At 44.7% G+C, this 19,117-nt stretch overlaps 4 protein-coding genes across 4 annotated transcripts in view; 2 read left to right on the top strand and 2 right to left on the bottom strand.

Annotated features, from left to right (window-relative positions):
- The window catches only part of tnfrsf18 (tumor necrosis factor receptor superfamily, member 18), a 6,132-nt gene extending 4,766 nt beyond the window's left edge, over positions 1 to 1,366 (bottom strand). Inside the window, exon 1 of the mRNA XM_058045921.1 lies at positions 1,186 to 1,366. The gene's annotated coding sequence lies outside the window, so the exon portion shown is untranslated. The remainder of the gene's footprint in view (positions 1 to 1,185) is intronic.
- si:ch73-361p23.3 (tumor necrosis factor receptor superfamily member 4) lies at positions 128 to 5,421 on the bottom strand. Its single transcript, XM_058052883.1, has 6 exons — positions 5,415 to 5,421; positions 4,108 to 4,242; positions 3,945 to 4,011; positions 3,620 to 3,864; positions 2,249 to 2,353; positions 128 to 597 (listed from the first exon to the last, which is right to left on the bottom strand). The coding sequence occupies exons 1-6, from the start codon at positions 5,419 to 5,421 to the stop codon at positions 515 to 517; spliced, it is 642 nt and encodes a 213-aa protein (XP_057908866.1). The 3' UTR covers positions 128 to 514.
- Positions 5,422 to 7,054: 1,633 nt separating this feature from the next.
- On the top strand, positions 7,055 to 13,272 carry ddi2 (DNA-damage inducible protein 2). The gene is made up of 10 exons (XM_058070399.1): positions 7,055 to 7,481; positions 7,959 to 8,088; positions 8,977 to 9,294; positions 9,367 to 9,493; positions 9,604 to 9,731; positions 9,957 to 10,085; positions 10,948 to 11,051; positions 11,122 to 11,314; positions 11,715 to 11,763; positions 13,166 to 13,272. The coding sequence occupies exons 1-9, from the start codon at positions 7,344 to 7,346 to the stop codon at positions 11,723 to 11,725; spliced, it is 1,278 nt and encodes a 425-aa protein (XP_057926382.1). The 5' UTR covers positions 7,055 to 7,343; the 3' UTR covers positions 11,726 to 11,763; positions 13,166 to 13,272.
- A 1,086-nt stretch (positions 13,273 to 14,358) lies between these two features.
- On the top strand, positions 14,359 to 18,944 carry si:ch73-15b2.5 (rho guanine nucleotide exchange factor 19). The gene is made up of 12 exons (XM_058070364.1): positions 14,359 to 15,334; positions 15,392 to 15,550; positions 15,619 to 15,683; positions 16,007 to 16,293; positions 16,696 to 16,856; positions 16,926 to 17,078; positions 17,157 to 17,286; positions 17,745 to 17,819; positions 18,053 to 18,145; positions 18,217 to 18,365; positions 18,485 to 18,649; positions 18,713 to 18,944. The coding sequence occupies exons 1-12, from the start codon at positions 15,177 to 15,179 to the stop codon at positions 18,759 to 18,761; spliced, it is 1,644 nt and encodes a 547-aa protein (XP_057926347.1). The 5' UTR covers positions 14,359 to 15,176; the 3' UTR covers positions 18,762 to 18,944.
- Positions 18,945 to 19,117: the final 173 nt, after the last annotated feature.

Here is a 19,117-nt window from a genome sequence, read left to right as displayed (position 1 = left end):
AATGTTTTCAGCCTGAGAGACAGAAAATCTGTGCTGAGCTAAAACACAGTAAATAAGGATGTCATATAACATTTCCTATAGCTTGTTTCTGTCCTGTGAATGACGTAGAAAAGTACTAAATGGATTATGATGATGTTGTAATGTTATGAGTTTCCATATATGTCACAAAGACCGTGAAAGCATGGGAGGGACTTTGACGTCACTCGTGGAAAAAACCCCGACCACACACACACACACACACACCTGCGACAACATGTTTGCCACATCGTTGTCTGCTGAAGACAAGACACAGCTGGGGGGGGCTTATCATTAACATAACAGACATTTAAAGATGACAATCTTTATATATAATATGTGAGCAGTTTAATAGGATACACCATCCACACAGTAAAACAAGTTAAATGTTAAAGGTCAACAAAATCATCAAGAACTATTGCTGCAAAATATACATTTTCTATGCTCGTTATCCTGAGGGCATGCTGGAGCCTATCCCAGTTGAGTAGATGACGGCCGATTAGGGCTCCTCTGTATTTAGTTTGAGAAAGGAGGGACGGCCATCACCGCTTTCTTCTACGGGCCTGCGACACAGTGAGTCGCCTGCAAGAAAAAAAGAGCTGAAGTCATCTTGTGGACGAGTGGTGAGCACGCAGGCCTCACAGCTAGGAGACCCGAGATTGATTCCACCCTCGGCCATCTCTGTGTGGTTTTTGTATGTTCTCCCCATGCATGTGTGGGTTTCCTCCGGGTACTCCGGTTTCCTCCCACATTCCAAAAACATGCTAGGTTAATTGGCGACTCCAAATTATCCATCGGTATGAATGTGAGTGTGAATGGTTGTTTGTGCCCTGTGATTGGCTGACGACCAGTGCAGGGTGTACCCCGCCTCTCGTCCGAAACAGCTGGGATAGGCTCCAGCATGAATGAATGAATGAATGAATGAATGAATAATACATAAGGACAGATTTTAATAGCTGAGCACTTTGGTTTGTACCTTGTACTTCCTGATGGGGGCGCCACAACCACAGGAAACTCACATCTCACTCACACAAGTCTACAAAGTTCCCCCCAATTGACTTGACGCATGCGCAACTGTGCCACCGCGAGAGAGCGACAAACGAGTAAGGAGACCGAAAGCGAGAATGAGAAGCAGTAAAACTAGGGGGAATATGGGGAAACTATAATAACCTTTCTCGTCGATGTGGTAAACAAAGACGCTCTTTGGTGGTAAGTAGTTTGTGCTGTTTATGCCCCCCCCCTTCCAATTGACTTGGCACGTTCATGCACGTGACGCATGCCTAACTATACCACCACGAAGAGTGACAAACCAGTAAAGGAGACCGAAATTGAGAATGAGAAGCAGTAAAACTAGGGGGAATATGGGGAAACTATAATAACCTTTCTCGTTCGTCGATGTGGTAAGCAAAGACGTTTTTTGGTGGTAAATAGTTTGCCGTCTCCACGCCCCCATTTCCTGGTTGTTGGGGCCGCCCGAGTCGACTTGGCACGCCCCCAAAACGCCTGCTCACGCACGTGGCGCATGCGCAATTACGTCAGGTGGGGATTGACAGAGAAGAAAATGATAAGATCGAAAGCGAGGATGTGTGGAAGTGTGTAAAATACGTAAGTTATTCAAAGTTTCTGTTGACTGTGGTTACGACATATTTCCTACTCCTATATTTTTCAATATTAACATCAAATCACATCATTTTAAGGAATATACAGAAAATCACCATAATCAATGGTAAAAAAAAAGTTGCAGAAACAAGATATTTTCAAGCTCTGAAGGAGAAACAGGATGTATTCCTATCATAAAATCCAAGTTTCACCTTCAATTTACGGACTAGACTCACCAATGTGAGCCTGAAGCAGAAAGCCAAGATATTTGTACGTAATTATTAATCATTCCTATCGGTTTACCATACCGTCGATTACACCATATTACTTGAATGCATTAAAACGCATATTGGTGCTACTGGTCCGGTACTCTCTCGGTTCAGATCTTATCTCCTGGATTGGACGCATTGTGTCATGTGTGATAATGCAAGGATCTTGCCCAAAGGTACTTCGACATGATCACAGCAGGACGGAGGATCGAATCCACAACCGGCCCTCCCTCCCATGGGGCAATTGCAGCCCTGCCCGACAACATTCATTCCAGCCATGAGAGGTTTCTCGTAGAACTCCACAAGAACAGATCTTGTCATCTTGTATGCGATGAAACAACAGAAAAGAAACGTAAACTACATACGTCGCACTGCCGGCTGTCTTCTCACACAAGGAGTAAGGTGCATTTTACACGTCAGCGCAGTAAGAACAAGCAGTCCGACAATTCCAAAGATGAGAAAGGGAATACCTGTGGAAGACAGAATGATATATTTAGTAGGGTTGTGACTGCATTAATATCAGTATTTTCCACTGTTTACTCCCGCTATGCAGCCTCTCCTCCTCCGTATCTCTGCGGGGATCTCCAGTCGCTCGGTGCTCAAAGCTAACAGCTGCTCCCGAGTGTAAACAATGGAGCAAGACGTAAACAAACCTAACAAGATGAGCAGCAAAAAAGCTGTAATGACCACATTCCACCACGGATGTGTCCCAAGGTTGTAAACGTGACACCGTCTAATCCAGCTTCTGAGCTCCACTTAAACTAGAAAGTGGGCTTTGGAAGTGGTCTGAAGAGCTTGGGAGTGTGACCAATCACAGCAGAGTGGCCGTGGGTGGAATGAATGAAAACAGAACGTTTTGGAAGTCCAAGGAAATCTAGCTGGAAAAGGTGCAGATTTTGGAAGATCTAGAAAGCTTTGTGTAAGGGTTATGGCGTGTAGCTTCTCTGTAGGGGTCCACTACTCAATACAAAGGGCCTAAGACAGTGGTGGGCAAACTTTTTGACTCGCGGGCCGCATTGACTTAACAAAATTGACGGGGGGGGGGGCATACTATATATTCTACACGTAACAGTCTACCTGGAATTATTGTATCTGTAAAAATGTAGTGCAATCAGCTATATGTACTTGTACCATGGTGTACCAAGGTTGTACCATGATGCCAGGTTGTATGTTAAGTTTCAATGAAATACTTTGGGCCGTATTCAAACACTTGGCGGGCCGCATGTGGCCCCCGGGCCGTAGTTTGCCCACCTCTGGCCTAAGATGAGCATAATAGGTCCCCTTTAAAATATATGGGCGGCACGGCGGTCTAGTGGTTAGCGCGCAGACCTCACAGCTAGGAGACCAGGGTTCAATTCCACCCTCGGCCATCTCTGTGGAGTTTGCATGTTCTCCCCGTGCATGTGTGGGTTTTCTCCGGGTACTCCGGTTTCCTCCCACATTCCGAAAACATGCTAGGTTAATTAGCGACTCCAAATTGTCCATAGGTATGAATGTGAGTGTGAATGGTTGTTTGTCTATATGTGCCTTGTGATTGGCTGGCCACCAGTCCAGGGTGTACCCCGCCTCTCGTGAGGAAAAAGCGGAAGAAAATGAATGAATGAATAAAATATATAGCTTTTAAATGGTATCTTAATGCGTGTATTTTGATGAGTATCCGATCGTCTACCATAAAAAGATTGCCATCCCTGATATTTGGATGGTGTAGAATCAATAACAGAAATGAAGTGTCCTACCAATGTGTTGGCTGTTGTTGTTTGAAGGCTGAGCGGGCTGTACTTTGTCCTCGGGGGTCACGTGATGCTCTGCGGTGGCGATGGTGGTATTCAGATGCGTGTTGTCAGGACTTTGAGCCCCTTCATGTGGACGTTGGGGTTTTAAAGTTGTGATGACAGACGCAGTGGCGTTTGATGTCTGTGGCTCGCTGTTGCAGAGGACGTCAGAGGTGCTGCTGCCGCTGACGTTGACGCCAGACGTACACCTTGGATGCAAGGGAAGAAGAGGCCGGTTGTGATAGGACACCGCTGGTGTTTTTCTGTACAAGAGAGTGACGCCACATACTCTTTCCATTTAAAACAACGGGAGTTGGGACGTCGACTGAAAAATCCATGCTCACATTGTGAGCATTCTGGTCGGAAAAACAAAATGAATTCAAAAACTGTTGATCGAAGAAGCCATGTATTTCACACAAAGGTTGCCTTTGGTCGTGCGTAGCTGTGTTTACCTCCTTGCCTCAACCCAAAGCCAACGGCACATTCGCAAGTAGAAGAATCCGACTCCAGTGGACTAAATCCTCCTCTGCATTGACATTTGGTGTCTGTCTCTTTGGTGCATTTCTCTTTCACCTCGCTTCCCGACTCTGTAAAGGAAACACTTTGCTTTAATTCAGGTTGAAAACTCCAAAATAGAGGCTAGGGGGGTCGGGCCTGGTGGGTTGACTGGCGGGGTTGGTGGTGTGCTTCAGCAATGTCCTGGGGTTTTGCTGGGGTGTCCGATGTTCCCACTCTTCTTTTGTTGTTTTGTCTTATGTAAGATTCTGTGATTATATGTGTGGAAAGAATCACTTATTGAATTGGTAACTGCTATGGCGTGGAGAAGGGGTAGGATTTAATAAGCTTTGCTTCTTCCTGCTCCTTTTCAGACATGTGTAGTAATGAGGTGGGTGTATGTATATGTGTATATATATATATACAGTAAACCTCGGATATATCGGACTCGGATATATCGGAAATTCGCTCACAACGGACAGATAAAAAAGAACCGATTTTTCTGTAATGCATTTCCAATAAAAATTCATTGCATATATCGGATTTTTTATAACGGATTTCGCCTATTTCGGACAAAATCTCCAGTCCCGTTCCAATGCATTTCCATTAAATTTCCCTCGCATATATCGGATGGCCGCATCGTTATGCTAATCTTGTTGATGTCACTGGCTATTGTCTTTCTCCTGGCTCCAGATTTAGGACAAATATAAAAGTGAGTGACGTCAATAATACTAGCACAGCAGTGAATGAGATCTTAACCTCACTATTGGAAATAACGTAGGCCTGACGGGCGTAACAGGGCCTAGCTTAATTAACAATTTGTTATGCTCAGAGTCCAATAAAGTTAAATTTTCATGACCTTACGTCTCTTTTCATTGCCCAGTCCAGGTACATTGGAAACATAGTCAAGGAAGTGCCTTTTTATAACGGATAAAATCCGATTTACGCATATACCGGATATAAATCCGATATATGCGTAAAACTGACATTTTCCGGTATACGCATATAACGGATTTCGCTTATATCGGACAAAACCAGTGGGAACAATTGAATCCGATATATCCCAGGTTTACTGTATAAATAGATATTGTAAGTGTATATGTGAGAAAGAATAATGTAACATAGTATGCATGTCTGAAATAAATTAAGAAAAGAAAGAAAGAAAATATTCGATCGTTTTTTTTTTACCTTGGTTACACTTTGTGCACGGTTTGCACTGTTTGGAACGATTCTCTTCAGGCTGGTGATAGCCGTCAGGACAAACCTGACATCTCTGACTCCCATTTGTGTAAGTCACTGTCCGCTGACCTTGATATTTTTGTTCAAAGGAAAGGGCAACTGTTGAGATGCAAGCACAACGCAGAAGAAAGGAACATATTTACCTTTTGGACAAGACAAGGCATCCAAATCCTCAATGAGCTGATGAAAAGTCATACTCAGTAAGAGCACTCTGAGAGGAAGCATGCTTTCTATTTGGGTGATGCGACGACACAGTAAAGCAACCTGCAGAGAGGGAATCACCACTTATAGAATTGACTTATGTCAACCACGTGCCTCTCACGCTATTAGCAACACCTCCTCTATTCATTTTTCCTTTACCATGGGGGTGATTCATTCATTTCATGTTATTCTATTATTCACCAGTGACTAGTCAATATTCTATTCGGGTTGATTAAAATCATTTTTATAATGTAAAAAATAATAGTGTATTTGATGATGATGATTAACGCTTTACAACATTTTTAAAATCAATCTTTGCATTGTTTAAAATGATTTTTAAATATATAAAAATCATGTAATATAGAAAAATACTAATGATTCAATAAAGGTTCACAAAAATGTCATTTTAAATAAAATATAAACATAATAAAAAGTAAAAAATATAATAATAATAATAAATATACAACTATAATATACAAAATAATTAAATCAAGCATTATAAAAATGAAAATGATTGATTATCATACATCTCCAAAGCCGCCAGCTCACACAGGAAAATGTGTAAAAAAACAAGTTTGGGCAATTGAATTGTTTTTAACCTTTATGTGTTTTTGTCACTCTGCTGCGGTAACGGAGTAACAGATGGGAAACTGTGCCACTTAAAGTGTTTTCTGCCGGTACGAAGATGCTTGTACTTTGCATATGGCTTCATGGAAACCACCACGCACACATTCTTGTTCTTGATGAATATGCATGCTTCAACCACATACTGTAGGTTGTGTTGACAAGACACCTGTGCTTCTTTTTAACTGAGCTTAAAGGGATGGATTGTTCCTTTTTCTTATGTTTTAGAATAGAACTTGCTTCTTCAGCCTTAGTAACACTGTAAGAGATGAAAACTATTTTAAATGAACATTTATTTATGTAATCAAATACAATTATTAGGACTTATTAATATTCTGTATGTTGGTTGTTACGTGTTGGTAACACTGAAAGGAAGGAAAAAATAAAATTAAAGAAGGAAAAGGTTTGTAGCATACTGCTACTCAGGTTTATTGACATCAATAGGTCATATTTCTGCAGTATAATGGATTTTTTTTACACATTTGTATATGAACATATACATATATTCATTGTGTTCACTCAATAGCATTCATCCATTTTGTCAGTGTTTGCACAGCGTATAATTTTATTTTATAGTACTTTATTTTATAGTTCAGAGCTCGGGAATACATTAGATACAGTACATTGTACAGTACATTGTACTGCCTAGCCCCGCCCACTTCTCCGGGACCCTATCATGGCGGACTTTCCGCTCTATGCCTAGACTTCACACTGTTTTTTTAACATTTTATTACAAAATAAAATAGTACAAAACAATATAAGCAGAATTACAAGACTTCACACTCTGTTGCATTCGTTTACAGCAGAGTCGGCAATCCTGTTTGTCACGACTCCAGCTCCCGTTGTACGGCATGTCGTAAAACCGGCAGGGCGGCGTACGGCATTGTTGAGCAATACGAGCGATTCTTGATGTTGACTTTTTGATTTACTCTTAACACCATACACCTACCAGTAAGTTGTGAACTGTCAGCGGTGAAAGCCGAAGTGTTTCATTTGACGGATTAGTGTCGTTAAATACGCCTCAAAAAGTGTGTCTGGTCCAAATGAGTGGTCGGGGTTCGCCTCTGTGAAAAAAAGGGAGAGACATAACTGCAACGGTTTTATACACTCATTCTAAGCCAAGTAAGCGATGCTGGTCACCGTTTTCTGCGCACCGAGGGATCGGCCAGAAAGCACATTTGCCCTCGATGTATCCCCGGAACTGGAGCTGAGAGACTTCGTAGCACTTTGTGAACTAGAATCTGGAATCCCTGCAGAGGAAATTCTGGTAAGCTGCCGGAGAGCTAATGTAGCTAGCTGCTAGCTAGTTAGCTTGCTTTGCTAGCATGAATCATACTTTTAAAAAATGTATTTCTGTAAACGGGGTACAACAACGGGGAAATTCCGTCCAGCAGTTACCACTTGGATTCAATGTTTTGTTATTTAATTGACTTTGTTGGGGACATGAAATGATCCGAAACGTAATTGTTATGAAAGTGTGTTTTATGGTCAAACACGCTCGTGCAGAAGCAGTGTTGTTTAGGCTAATAGATAACCAAACAATACACATTTTGTCCCATCGTCATTAAATTATCATTAAAGACAATAATAATTGAGTGACAATGTTATTGATTTGAGCGAGACATGGTTTATTTCTAGGGTTTTTAACTCATTTTATTCTTATTATTTTGTGAGTAGTCATTTTTACAGATGAAGCATATGTTACATATTTTACATCTTTCTCTATATTTTCACCCATGCTTAGATATCCTATGTCGAGCAGCCCCTAAAAGACCCGACCCGTGCCTTGGGGACCTACGGGGTGAAAGATGGAGATGTGGTGGTTCTCAGGCAAGCGGACAGAAGACCACTTCCAACCCAGCCGACCTTCCCAGGTAGGAACATTTAACATGTAGGCCTGTCAGCATAACAAATTTGTGTGTGACCGATATTCGATAATTCGGTGTAAAAAATTTTTATGAAGATTATCATTCTGTCATGTCACAGTTGAGCCACCTAATTTCATGCAAAAGACTACATAAAGTGTATTCATCTTTTTTTTGTGTGGCTTTGTAGAGCTCCTGTTTCAGTACCAGTGTTGTACTGAGCAGAATAATGTACCTCCGACATCTGATTATCCCAGTGATTATTTAGATTGGGAGTGTCTTTGGACTTGTCCACACGTAGCATACAAAGTCAACAAGACGCAAGAAAATGTCGATTGGGAATCTTGCCAAAGCATGTCAGTGTCGGAGCCTGCTACGAGGAGGACGCCACCTCGGATGTGAAATTGTTATTTGAGCGAAGATGGCCGACCTCAAAAGTGTTTCCTCGCCTCTGCTTATTGAAGTGAAGGAATATTTAGGATTGAGAATTGATGTTCATAGCAGTGTGCAAGCTAGTCACTGGGAAAAACACAGTATAGTCGTGTATCTGTGATAGTGTGGGAGAAAGTACATAGTGCGTTCAATGACCATCCCCACAAAGTGGGACAAGTCGCCGCTTGCAAAACAAACAACATAAAGATGCAAGAACTGTGGGTCCCAGACAGGCCTCGTGACAAATATTGTGTTTTTGTTCATCTATCTATACCAGCAATGACATACTCTTCCACTAGATGGCAAGACGTACATAAGGAACCCGTGTAACCACCTTTGTTGTAATTTCTACTTCAACCTTTTTTTGTTGTAGAACTAATTGAGATGCATGATGATTGAGAGATCCCTGTAAGTGTTTGTACATGGATCATGCTAACTTCCCAACCTTCTCGCTTCACTCTGCAGGTCTGCCCCATATCGACTTTCGCTCCATCACAGTCCCTGGCACCTCTTCTTCCAGCGCTCCTCGTAGTGCCGTTAGAGCGCCGCAGCAGGCTCCACAGCAGAGGCAACAACAGCCGCCGCCGCCTCAGCAGCAGCAGCAGCCGCTGCAGCGTAGCGCGCAACCTTCCACACCGACCACCAGTCGCGGCTCCACCTCTACCCAGGGGCTGGATGACCCCGCCTTACTCCAGCAGATGCTGCTGGCCAATCCACATGAGCTGTCCCTCCTGAAAGAGCGAAACCCGCCTCTTGCCGAGGCCCTGCTGAGCGGAGACTTAGGTGGATGGGAGACATTTCTGAAGATGTCATGCTTAGTTTTCTTCACGCTGTTACCGTCTGTTTCGCTTTCAGAGCGTTTCACCAAAGTGCTGCTGGAGCAACAGCAAGATCGAGCCAAGCGGGAGCAGGAGCGAATCCGACTGTTGACCGCAGATCCTTTTGATTTGGAGGCTCAGGCGAAAATCGAGGAGGATATCAGGTTTGCTTGGGAGTTTTTTTTTTTCGGTGTGACGTGACAAGCCGCTGTGATGGCTGTGTCCCATTTTGGGATGGGATTTCTCTGACCTTTTTTGTGTCTGCATATTCCAGGCAGCACAACGTTGAAGAAAACATGACCATTGCCATGGAGGAGGCTCCAGAGAGCTTCGGGCAGGTGGTCATGCTCTACATTAACTGCAAAGTCAACGGGCACCCCGTGAAAGCCTTTGTTGACTCAGGTAAAATAGTTGGCACTTTGGATTTATTAGCTTGTAATGTGAAGCACTTGAATCATCATTCATTGAGATGCATCTTCCTGATCTTATCTACTGAATGTGCTCACTACTGGAGCATAATAGTATTACATAATATAACCATTACTGAATCGCTGAGTCGGCCTCTCTAGTGCAGGGAACTTGTACTGTATGTAGCATGTAGGCGTCAAGGCGTCTGTCTTTGCTCAGGGGCTCAGATGACCATTATGAGCCAAGCGTGTGCCGAGCGATGCAACATTATGCGCCTGGTGGACCGCCGCTGGGCCGGGATCGCCAAGGGAGTGGGCACGCAGAAGATCATCGGCAGAGTTCATTTAGGTGGGTGTTTTTTTATTTTATTTTTTTTAAGTTATAGCTCCGATGTCTGTAGCTGACTGACAGATGGTTGGCGTAGCTCCAGGTTGTGTTTTTAGATGTGTGGCAAATCCTGCTGTTTTTACATAGCCGTTTATATCGCACTTCACTTTTTTCTTCTAAATATATTGGTCTTTTCATTTTGATAGACAAATTATACCGCGTGCAGTCCTTCCAAACTTTATGATCATTTATTTCAAAATAAATATTAGACATTCTCACGTCACTCATCAGTGTGCTCCTACCAATCTAATAGTCAAATGCATGGGCGGTTGTGTAATAATAGGTTATATTCTATTAGAAATGCACAATGCATTATTTCTTCCATTGACTTTAGCATTAGGTACAAATGGGAAGTCATAACAGGCCGATAATATCACAGGCAGGTTAAAAGGGAGTGCTTGATTTGCTCATCTCTACAGTACGGATAATCTCCCTTCATTAGACGTTTTTTGTAAATTTGCGGTGTCAGGGGCGGCATGGCTCAGATGGTGGAGGGGTGGTCTCCCAACCTGAAGGTTGCGGCTTCGATCCTCCTGTAATGAGGTGGAAAAGACAATATTTTATCAGAATTATGATGTCATTATTTCCTAATTGTGCACCCATAATTCATATCTAATGACTAATGTCAAGTGGCCCTCCATGAAAATGTGTGTGACACCCCTGGAATAGAACTTTATTGACATTGTTACAAGAACATTGAAAATCAGAACTTCAAAATCAGGCTTTTATGACTGTTGGAAGGAACATCATGAAAAAGTCAATTTAGTCATTTTTAGGGGATCTTGAAAAGCTAACTTTACACCGAGTCGTTTTGTTTGTGCAGCTCAGGTCCAGATTGAAGGGGATTTTCTTCCATGTTCTTTCTCCATCTTGGAGGACCAGCCCATGGACATGTTGCTTGGCCTGGACATGCTGAAGAGACACCAGGTACAACCGCCGATCCCATCCACTTCATGATCAAGTACACTGAAATATGTTGTTTTTCATGCTTGTTTAGTGTTCAATCGACCTGAAGAGGAACGTGCTTCTCATCGGCACAACGGGCACGGAGACTCGTTTCCTGTCCGAGGCTGAGCTGCCAGAATGCGCCCGGCTGGCCTACGGGCCCGAGGGGCGTGAAGACGGCCGTCCGGAAGAGATAGCAGACAGAGAGCTTGCGGAGGCGCTTCAGAGGTCCATACATGAAAGCGGTAAGAATCATCTCCACTTGCCAATGGGTTGTTTTTGTTTGTTTGTTTGTTTTTCCCTTTCGCACCATTAGAACGACAAATGCATGGGCCACTTTTCAACTCCATTCACGCTGTTGTATGATCACTTCATGCAGTCACAGCATTAAATATGATCAGGCTCTTAAAATGTACATAAAAGCAAGAAGCATTGTTGTTCTACATTGATACATTAGCAGACATTACTAGGTAGACGTTGCAGTGTAATTAAATTGCATAGTACTGTGCTAGCAGTGGTGGTCTCGATCATGAGGCGAGAAAAAGGCCAAAATGTGATTTGTGTTGCTGCATGTGTGTGTGTGTGCGACCGCTAACTCTCTGCATCCCTCTGCATGACGTGTGCTGTGTGTTAACCTCTGAGCAGGGCAGCACTGATGCAAATGGAGACAGCCGGAGAGGGTCCAAACAATCAGGTACTGCAATATCACTTCAAGCCAGCCATCGTTTGTGCTAAGTCCATTGCTTTTGTTTTTTTTTTATTATTATTATTATGGTTTGATTTATGTTGCAAGATGTGCTAATTCAGTTGTATGCATTGTAGATCATGAAAAATACAATTACATGCAGCTAACTGTAGTAAATGTTAGGGATGGGGCTGATGCCATCTGATACAGTAAACCTCGAATATATCGGAAATTCGCTCACAACGGACAGATAAAAAAGAACCGATTTTTCTGTAATGCATTTCCAATAAAAATTCATTGCATATATCGGATTTTTTATAACGGATTTCACCTATTTCGGACAAAATCTCCAGTCCCGTCCCAATGCATTTCCATTAAATTTCCCTCGTATATATCGGATGGCCGCATCGTGGCGCTCCGATTCGCCGAATCGTGACAGGCCGCTATACGACGTCATTTGCAGCGTTTGCAGCGTTGCCTGCGCGTCCAGGTACATTGGAAACATAGTCAAGGAAGTGCCTTTTTATAACGGATAAAATCCGATTTACGCATATATATGCGTAAAACGGACATTTTCCGGTATACGCATATAACGGATTTCGCTTATATCGGACAAAACCAGTGGGAACAATTGAATCCGATATATCCGAGGTTTACTGTATCTGATACCAGCGCAATTCACATATCGATATTGCCAAAAGAATACCGATCCATGAAAGTGAAAAAAATTGTGGCTCGGTGCTTCCTTCCAAAATGTGCAAACATTTTCAATCTACAGTGGAAACTCTGAAGCTGGACAGCATTTGTTTTTGTAACAGATTTGCTTAGCGCAGTGTCACCATCGTCAAACCGCACGGGCAATCACACATCTAATTTAAAAAAAAAAATGTAAGTGTAAAAATAAGTTAACATCACTAAGATGTGGGTGTCACAAGATTCTGCAAAATTATAACGTGACGGCCTGGCTTGAACAGAGCGAGCCCCTTTTGCCAATCATACAGACTCTTTGTCTGGCCGGGTGGAGGCGGGGCCGCGAACATACACACAGACGAGTGTATCAAATGAATAGATTGACTTGATATATTTTCATTGTGCAATGTTAAAATCTCGTCTAAGGACACCCCTACGGAGAAGTGATGACTACACTAAACTGACGCCTGGCATGGTGTCAACCAAGATGGCGGTCTACCTTATGAAATAAGTGTTGCGAAACAGCCAACATGGTGGGAATGATTCTTTTGTGTCGTAAGATCACATCGGTTATGCGCCTTCATGCATGACGGCGGTTTTGAACGCCAAAGTTTTGTGTGTCAGGGCTTTCATTGTGTGACAAATGTAGGTTTGTCCAATAACAAAGCTCTTCAAACACCTCCAGATGTTTATTTGTCCACTATGTTCTCCTCCCCAAAAGACACTGCAGATGGACAGACTACCTCACCGCAGCCACAGCCATCGTCAGCACCCACAATCTCTGACCAAATGTCCTCACCACCCACCAAACCCTCCCTCAGCCCTTCCCCCAGCCAGCAGAACCAAACCCTGGATTCACAGTCCGCCCAGGCCCCTCTTGATCAGGCCTCAGTACAAGGACTGTGCCAGGACCTACAGGCCCCCCAGGAGCTTCCTCTTCCTACAGAGGATGATGGTTCTACACCACAGCAGGTAACCGGTCCCCATCTGCCAGACAATAGCATCTCTGTTCAAGCACCCGGGCCCAGTCAGTCAGCAGATGCCCTCCAGTGTCCAGAGGGCGGCCCTGTCCCTGGAGGATTAACCCAGGACAGTTCCCCCCACCCAGAGCAGCTGCCCATGGAGCAGGAGGTGACTGGGTCCGGTCCACCTGAAGTCACAGAAACATGTCCTACTGATCCCGAGCAGGACTCCCCCCACAGTGTGACTAGCTCATGTCTGGACCAGCCCGAGGGCGAGCGCTGCCCCACCTCCGACGGCATCCCCTCTCTGGCCGCCGCCCTCATGGAGCTCCATGAACTGTTGCTGTCCAACAGCACCTCCCTCCCTCTGACACATCCAGTTACACAGGACCCGGAAGCGGCGGCGCCTCATATCACGCCGCAGACCCAAACCAGAACCGCAGAACCAAGCGATACCAAAGCCAAACCAGCTTCTGCTGCTTGTGAGGGAACTTCTGAGTGTCTTGTGCCGGATGGAGAAGGAGCAGACTCTGTTGAGGGACATCTGGAGCCTCCAGAAGTATCCACAGGCGACCTCAGCATTTATCATCCTGAGGCGGAAAGTCCTAATTCTGCCGGGGACTTCAGGGAACCCCCTGAGGGGCAGCAGGGGAGCAGGACTGCAGATGGAGGAGCCTCTGACACAAACACCCCTGACATTCTCGGCTCACATCTCAGCCCTCTACCCGGCGAGGAAGTCTCAAGCACCTCCTCCTCGGCCGCCCCTCCTCCCGCCCAGACCACACCTCGAGCTCCCTTTACAGAACAGTTCCCGGCGGAACACATCCAGAGAATCCAGGCTGCAGGTTTTTCTGCCCACGATGCTGCAGAGGCTCTAGAGCAGGCGCACGGGGTCGTGGAGCTGGCTCTGCTGGCTCTCCTGGCCCGCAGCATCACCGTGCCCACCTAAGACTCTGAGCCGCAAATGTCTGTCTTACTTCAACTTTGGTTCTGATCCAGATGTCTCATCCCTTCCCAGCGGGGGAGAACGTCATAGCAGGGATATGCTGTCACAAGTACTCATCTTACCTGGTGTGTATTGCATGCTGATCTCCATGGTTTTGAAGGTATTTTCTACACGAGAATTGCTTGGGCTTTTTCTAATGTGTTCCATATTGTTCCATGCACAATATGTCATTTATTGTTCAACCATTAAATATATAATTTGCTATCTTGAAATCTTTGCACTGTTGAAGAGTTTACATTGGTAGAGCAATACCTTTTCTCCATCGGACATCAAACGGAAGGCTCTATCATCCTCAGTAATCAAACCAATCAAACTGTATGTACACCACATATACAATACGCAGGTTATTTAGCCTTTTATTTGTGAAGGCTGTATGAATATTTGCTGTCTGTTTTATATGTCAAAGACCAGGTGCTTGTTCCAATTGCGGCTTACTATTCCAGTGTCGTCATACCGTCTACACCACGGCTTTATCCAAGTCATCCTGCGGCAGATTGATTGACTTTTAATCTTGTATCAGATTTTAAACGGCAAATAAAGTGGATTTAGTATTTGTATACTATGTGACAAAGGAGGTTTTATGATTTATTATTTTATTTGCATTTTAAATTGCCTAAATGCATTGTCTTTTTTTTGTGGCTTGTGGTTATTTTATTTTATTTTTACTGTTGGAATGAGCTGTTTCAGGCTAAAAAAAAAAAAAAAAAGAGCAGGTGTTTTGCATTGTGGGATTGCATTTAATCACAGTGACCGTGGACAAGCTGATGAAGACCATGGCTCAGTGTGACAGCGCAGATGAAGCCGGCAGTGCAAACATGATCACCGAGCTTATCTCCTACTTTGAAAACCCCCATCCAGGGGACAGCCACACGCCGGTGGGGGGCTCCGGCGCAGAGGGACCGGGAAGCGACCCTGTGAACCAGTAAGACTATTACACCGCAAAACTTTCATGATGTTTTACTTTGAATTTGTTCTCTAGTCCTCCTCTAGACATTTCATCAGCCATCAGATCAGTCACTGCGACGGGGACGTGGAGTTTTGGGAAGATGCACGCTCTGCCGAAGTTGTTCTCCGTTCCTTCACACAGGGAGGATGACTCTCATTCACCTCAGCTGACCAATCAGGATACAAGAGAAGAGTAAGATGTTAGGAACTGTGTTTTTATCTTTGCATTAATTAAACAACCTTCTTTGTGATGGCATCCAGGCCAGACAATGTGGAGGAAGAGGAAGTGCCGAGTGTGTCCTTCAAATCAAAGTACATTCACATCTGTAAGTTACCTCACTCTTTGCCACGGGGGCGCAACAGCCAATTAGCAGGGGAGTTTAATGTCAACATGACATCTACCAAGTGGCGTTTATGCGATGGATGCATAACCTCTGACCTGAAGTCTGCCATGTTTGCTACTGTACACTTCCCCTCCTGGGGCAGGATTATAGGACTCGAACGTGGCCCAGTCATAGAATGACTGCACTTAAGTCGCTCCATATAATAATAATAATAATGATAATCCATTTCATGGTAGAAATACATGTATATATTTATTAGCATGGAGGCCACTTTTGGGGGGTAATGTTCACTCTCTATGCTGCAGTCCCCCTCTATCAGGACTACTGTCTGCAGGAGGTCAAAGAGGACCTCCAGCGACTCAACACCAAGACCTCCCTGTCAGAGCTGGTCAGCCCCCAGTACCTGCGGGGTCTGCAGTCCCGTCTGAGCCCCCAACAGAGCTCACCCAAGCTGTTGTCTACTCCACCGCCGCCACCTCCTGATGGCCATGTGATCCGAGTGGCACCGTGCACCTTGTGGCAGGACCTGGAGGAGGTGAAGGCAGGTGGTCTGCTGGGCCGCCTGACCCCTGGACAGATTCGCCTTCAAGAGGTTTGGCGCTCTTGCAGCCGCTAGGGGGCGTAGTTTTACACTAGACATACTAGCAATGTATTCTGACCACATAACATTTAACCCTTAACCCAGCGTAACACTACATGAATTAGGGATCGGAAAAGCGATTCCTTTTATCATGAGTCGCTCACTGAAGTGAATCGGGTCTTTGATTCACTCGAGTGTGACAGAGTGCATGTGCACTCTCGTCTCGAGCATGAAGTCACCCATAAGCATGGCGGCAAGTTTATGGCTTAAGTTTAGAAGAAATATATTCGATGCTAACTGGTTCGCTTTTTGGCTAGCTGGCTAGTTAACTCGCTATGAACGAGACATGTATATGTTGTTCCGCTTGTCTAAGTCTTTTAGAATACACATTTTTCTAAATGTGTTTTTCATCAGTGTATGTTTGAGTTGATCGGCTCAGAGGCATCTTACCTGAGGAGCCTGGGCGTCGCCGTGGATCATTTCTGTGTGTCCAAGGCCCTCAAACGCACCTTGACCCCGATGGAGCATCACATCTTGTTCTCCAACATCCGGCACGTGAAGGCAGCCAGTGAGAAGTAAGACGACGGGGATGTTTGTGTTGCGTTCATGGTACTGGTTATTTGAAATGTGCTTTTATATCCCAGGTTTCTCATGGACCTGGAGGTGCGCCTGGGGGAGAGCGTGTTCATGTCTCACCTGGGGGACGTCGTGCTGGAGCACAGCCCGGCCTTTCGTACGCACTATGTTCCCTACGTGACCAACATGATGTACCAGGATGCTCTCGTTAACAGGCTGCTGTGAGTCGGTGTCAAGGCGCTCCTCTTTCAGCCGATGCCGTGTCTTTCTTCACCCCGGTTTGTCCTCGTTTCATCCAGGCAGCACAACCGAGACTTTGTGTCGTGTCTCAAGCAGCTGGAAGGCGAGCCGGTGTGCCAAAGACAAAGTCTTAAGTCTTTCCTCGTCCTTCCCTTCCAAAGAATCACTCGCATGAAACTCATTCTGGAGGTAACGTACAGCGTTTCACTTCTCCTTGTGAATGTAGTGTGCTATTTTAGCCACTAGGTGTCGCCAAAACAGGATATGAGCTCTCATAAGGATAAGCAGTATAGAAAATGACTAATCATAACACCGGCTACTGTTGGCGCCATAACCTGCCACAAGCTAAGAAGCAACTTGAAACCTCTGACGTCTCTTCCTGTCCGCCTGGTACTAAGGTCCCCCAGGGAACACAAGTAGGAGTTATTTAGGTCTTAATGTCTGTTGTATTGGGTAATGCCAGTGTTAAGCTGCCATCACTATACATTGATGACAATAGCCACCGCAGGAAGTACGCTAGCTATAAGCTAATGTCAAAGTCTTATCTTTTTTTTTTGTATAGCTGTCTTATTTTCTCTGATTACAACTACTATATTGGGTAATATTACTTTAATTTATCTGTAATATTTGTTTCCTCTCCCTTTCAGAGTATCCTTAAACGGACGGAAGCAGAGTCTGAAAGTGTGTCCTATCTTGAAAAAGCAAAGCAGGCCATCCATGAGGTAATGTCGTGGTGCAAGAAACGGAAATGAAGATAACCCCCCTAAGAGAGAGGCTTGAGGTGACTCTGGATCTGGTCCGGGGGAAGAACCTGGGGCAGACATGAGGGGTTATGTCTCCCCGCTGGCCTGGGAATTCTCCCAGTGGAGGGGGGTGGGGACCGCCTATGCCCTGGATAAGCAGTAGAAATGGATGCATGGATAAAGGTAACAAATGTTTTTTTGTTTTTTTCTAGATAGTGAGGGAGTGCAACGAGGGTGTCCACAAAATGAAGCTAATCGAGCAACTGGTCTCCTTGGAGATGCAGCTGGATTTTGGCAAACTGAAGGTAGCTTTTTGACTTTTGAAGAGCCTTTCTTGTCTGATGGAACCTGAGCAGGTTGCCTTCCTGTCTTTCAGGCGGTTTCTCTGGTAGTGAGCGGCCGTTTTTTGGTGCACGAGGGTCCCTTGAGCCGGCTGACTGTGGAGAGTGGCTCTAGCACGAGAACATCCCTCACTGGTGCCCACCTTCATCTCTTCAATGACCTTTTGATCATCTCCTCCAAAAAGTACTTGCACTCTTTCCCACAGCCTGCAGGGGTGGGCAACCTGTGGGCATTTAAGCTATCCACTATGCAGTTGTACAAAGAAAATGATCATTGGACCCATTCTGTCTACTTCTGCTCAGAGACCAGCACTTCCTGGTGGAGGACCACGCAGAGTTCCCCACACACGTGCACGCCACACCGTTGAAGACAGAAGCCCTGGGTTTGCCGCCGGAGGCCTTCCTGCTACGTCTCTCGCGGACGCACACCGGACGCCCGAGCGCCTTGATACTGGTGGCACACAGCAGGTAGAACTGGTATCCAGTCATGCAGCCATTGGTGGTTAAAGCGGAATCTGCTTTGGGTCACAGGTCAGACAAGGAGCAGTGGATGAAGGTGCTGGTGCCGTCCACGCAATGACAAACATTTTAATAATCATAATTTTACCTTTTTTTTTTTTCTTTTCAAGTTGTACATTTGCTATTGACTTGTCACTTTCCACATGCACGGTGGTAACACTTAATATTCTCACACGTTCAACACACAATCACGAGTGAAACTAACTTTACCATTTGAATTAAAGCACATTTCTTAATAGCAGTTGACGTTTTTTCCTAACCAAAATATTTAGGAGCGATTATTAGTAATGACAGGTGGCTTGTGGTTAAATACACTACTGATCCACATGTCCATGTGGCAGTGGTGGATCTTACGGAGGTTCTAAGTAGAGCTTGATGATGGCAGCATTCAAGTGAAATGGATGAAAAGTTGAAGAG

Source organism: Doryrhamphus excisus, chromosome 1 (assembly GCF_030265055.1).
Source record: "Doryrhamphus excisus isolate RoL2022-K1 chromosome 1, RoL_Dexc_1.0, whole genome shotgun sequence".
NCBI lineage: Eukaryota > Metazoa > Chordata > Actinopteri > Syngnathiformes > Syngnathidae > Doryrhamphus > Doryrhamphus excisus.
Note: the sequence above shows the minus strand (reverse complement) of the source record. Positions and strands in the feature narration are given on the sequence as shown.

Bases quoted from the DNA above. Each gene is read 5' to 3' on its own strand.
- si:ch73-361p23.3 (XM_058052883.1), bottom strand. The intron at 2,354-3,619 runs GTAGGACACTTC...TGTCTTCCACAG, and splicing joins CAACAACAGCCAACACATTG to GTATTCCCTTTCTCATCTTT. The intron at 598-2,248 runs GTATGTAGTTTA...TTTTTCTTGCAG, and splicing joins AAGACAGCCGGCAGTGCGAC to GCGACTCACTGTGTCGCAGG.
- ddi2 (XM_058070399.1), top strand. From the start codon at position 7,344: ATGCTGGTCACCGTTTTCTGCGCACCGAGGGATCGGCCAGAAAGCACA. The intron at 8,089-8,976 runs GTAGGAACATTT...TTCACTCTGCAG, and splicing joins AACCCAGCCGACCTTCCCAG to GTCTGCCCCATATCGACTTT. The intron at 10,086-10,947 runs GTGGGTGTTTTT...TTGTTTGTGCAG, and splicing joins CATCGGCAGAGTTCATTTAG to CTCAGGTCCAGATTGAAGGG.
- si:ch73-15b2.5 (XM_058070364.1), top strand. From the start codon at position 15,177: ATGAAGACCATGGCTCAGTGTGACAGCGCAGATGAAGCCGGCAGTGCA. The intron at 15,335-15,391 runs GTAAGACTATTA...TTTGTTCTCTAG, and splicing joins GGAAGCGACCCTGTGAACCA to TCCTCCTCTAGACATTTCAT. The intron at 15,551-15,618 runs GTAAGATGTTAG...GATGGCATCCAG, and splicing joins AATCAGGATACAAGAGAAGA to GCCAGACAATGTGGAGGAAG.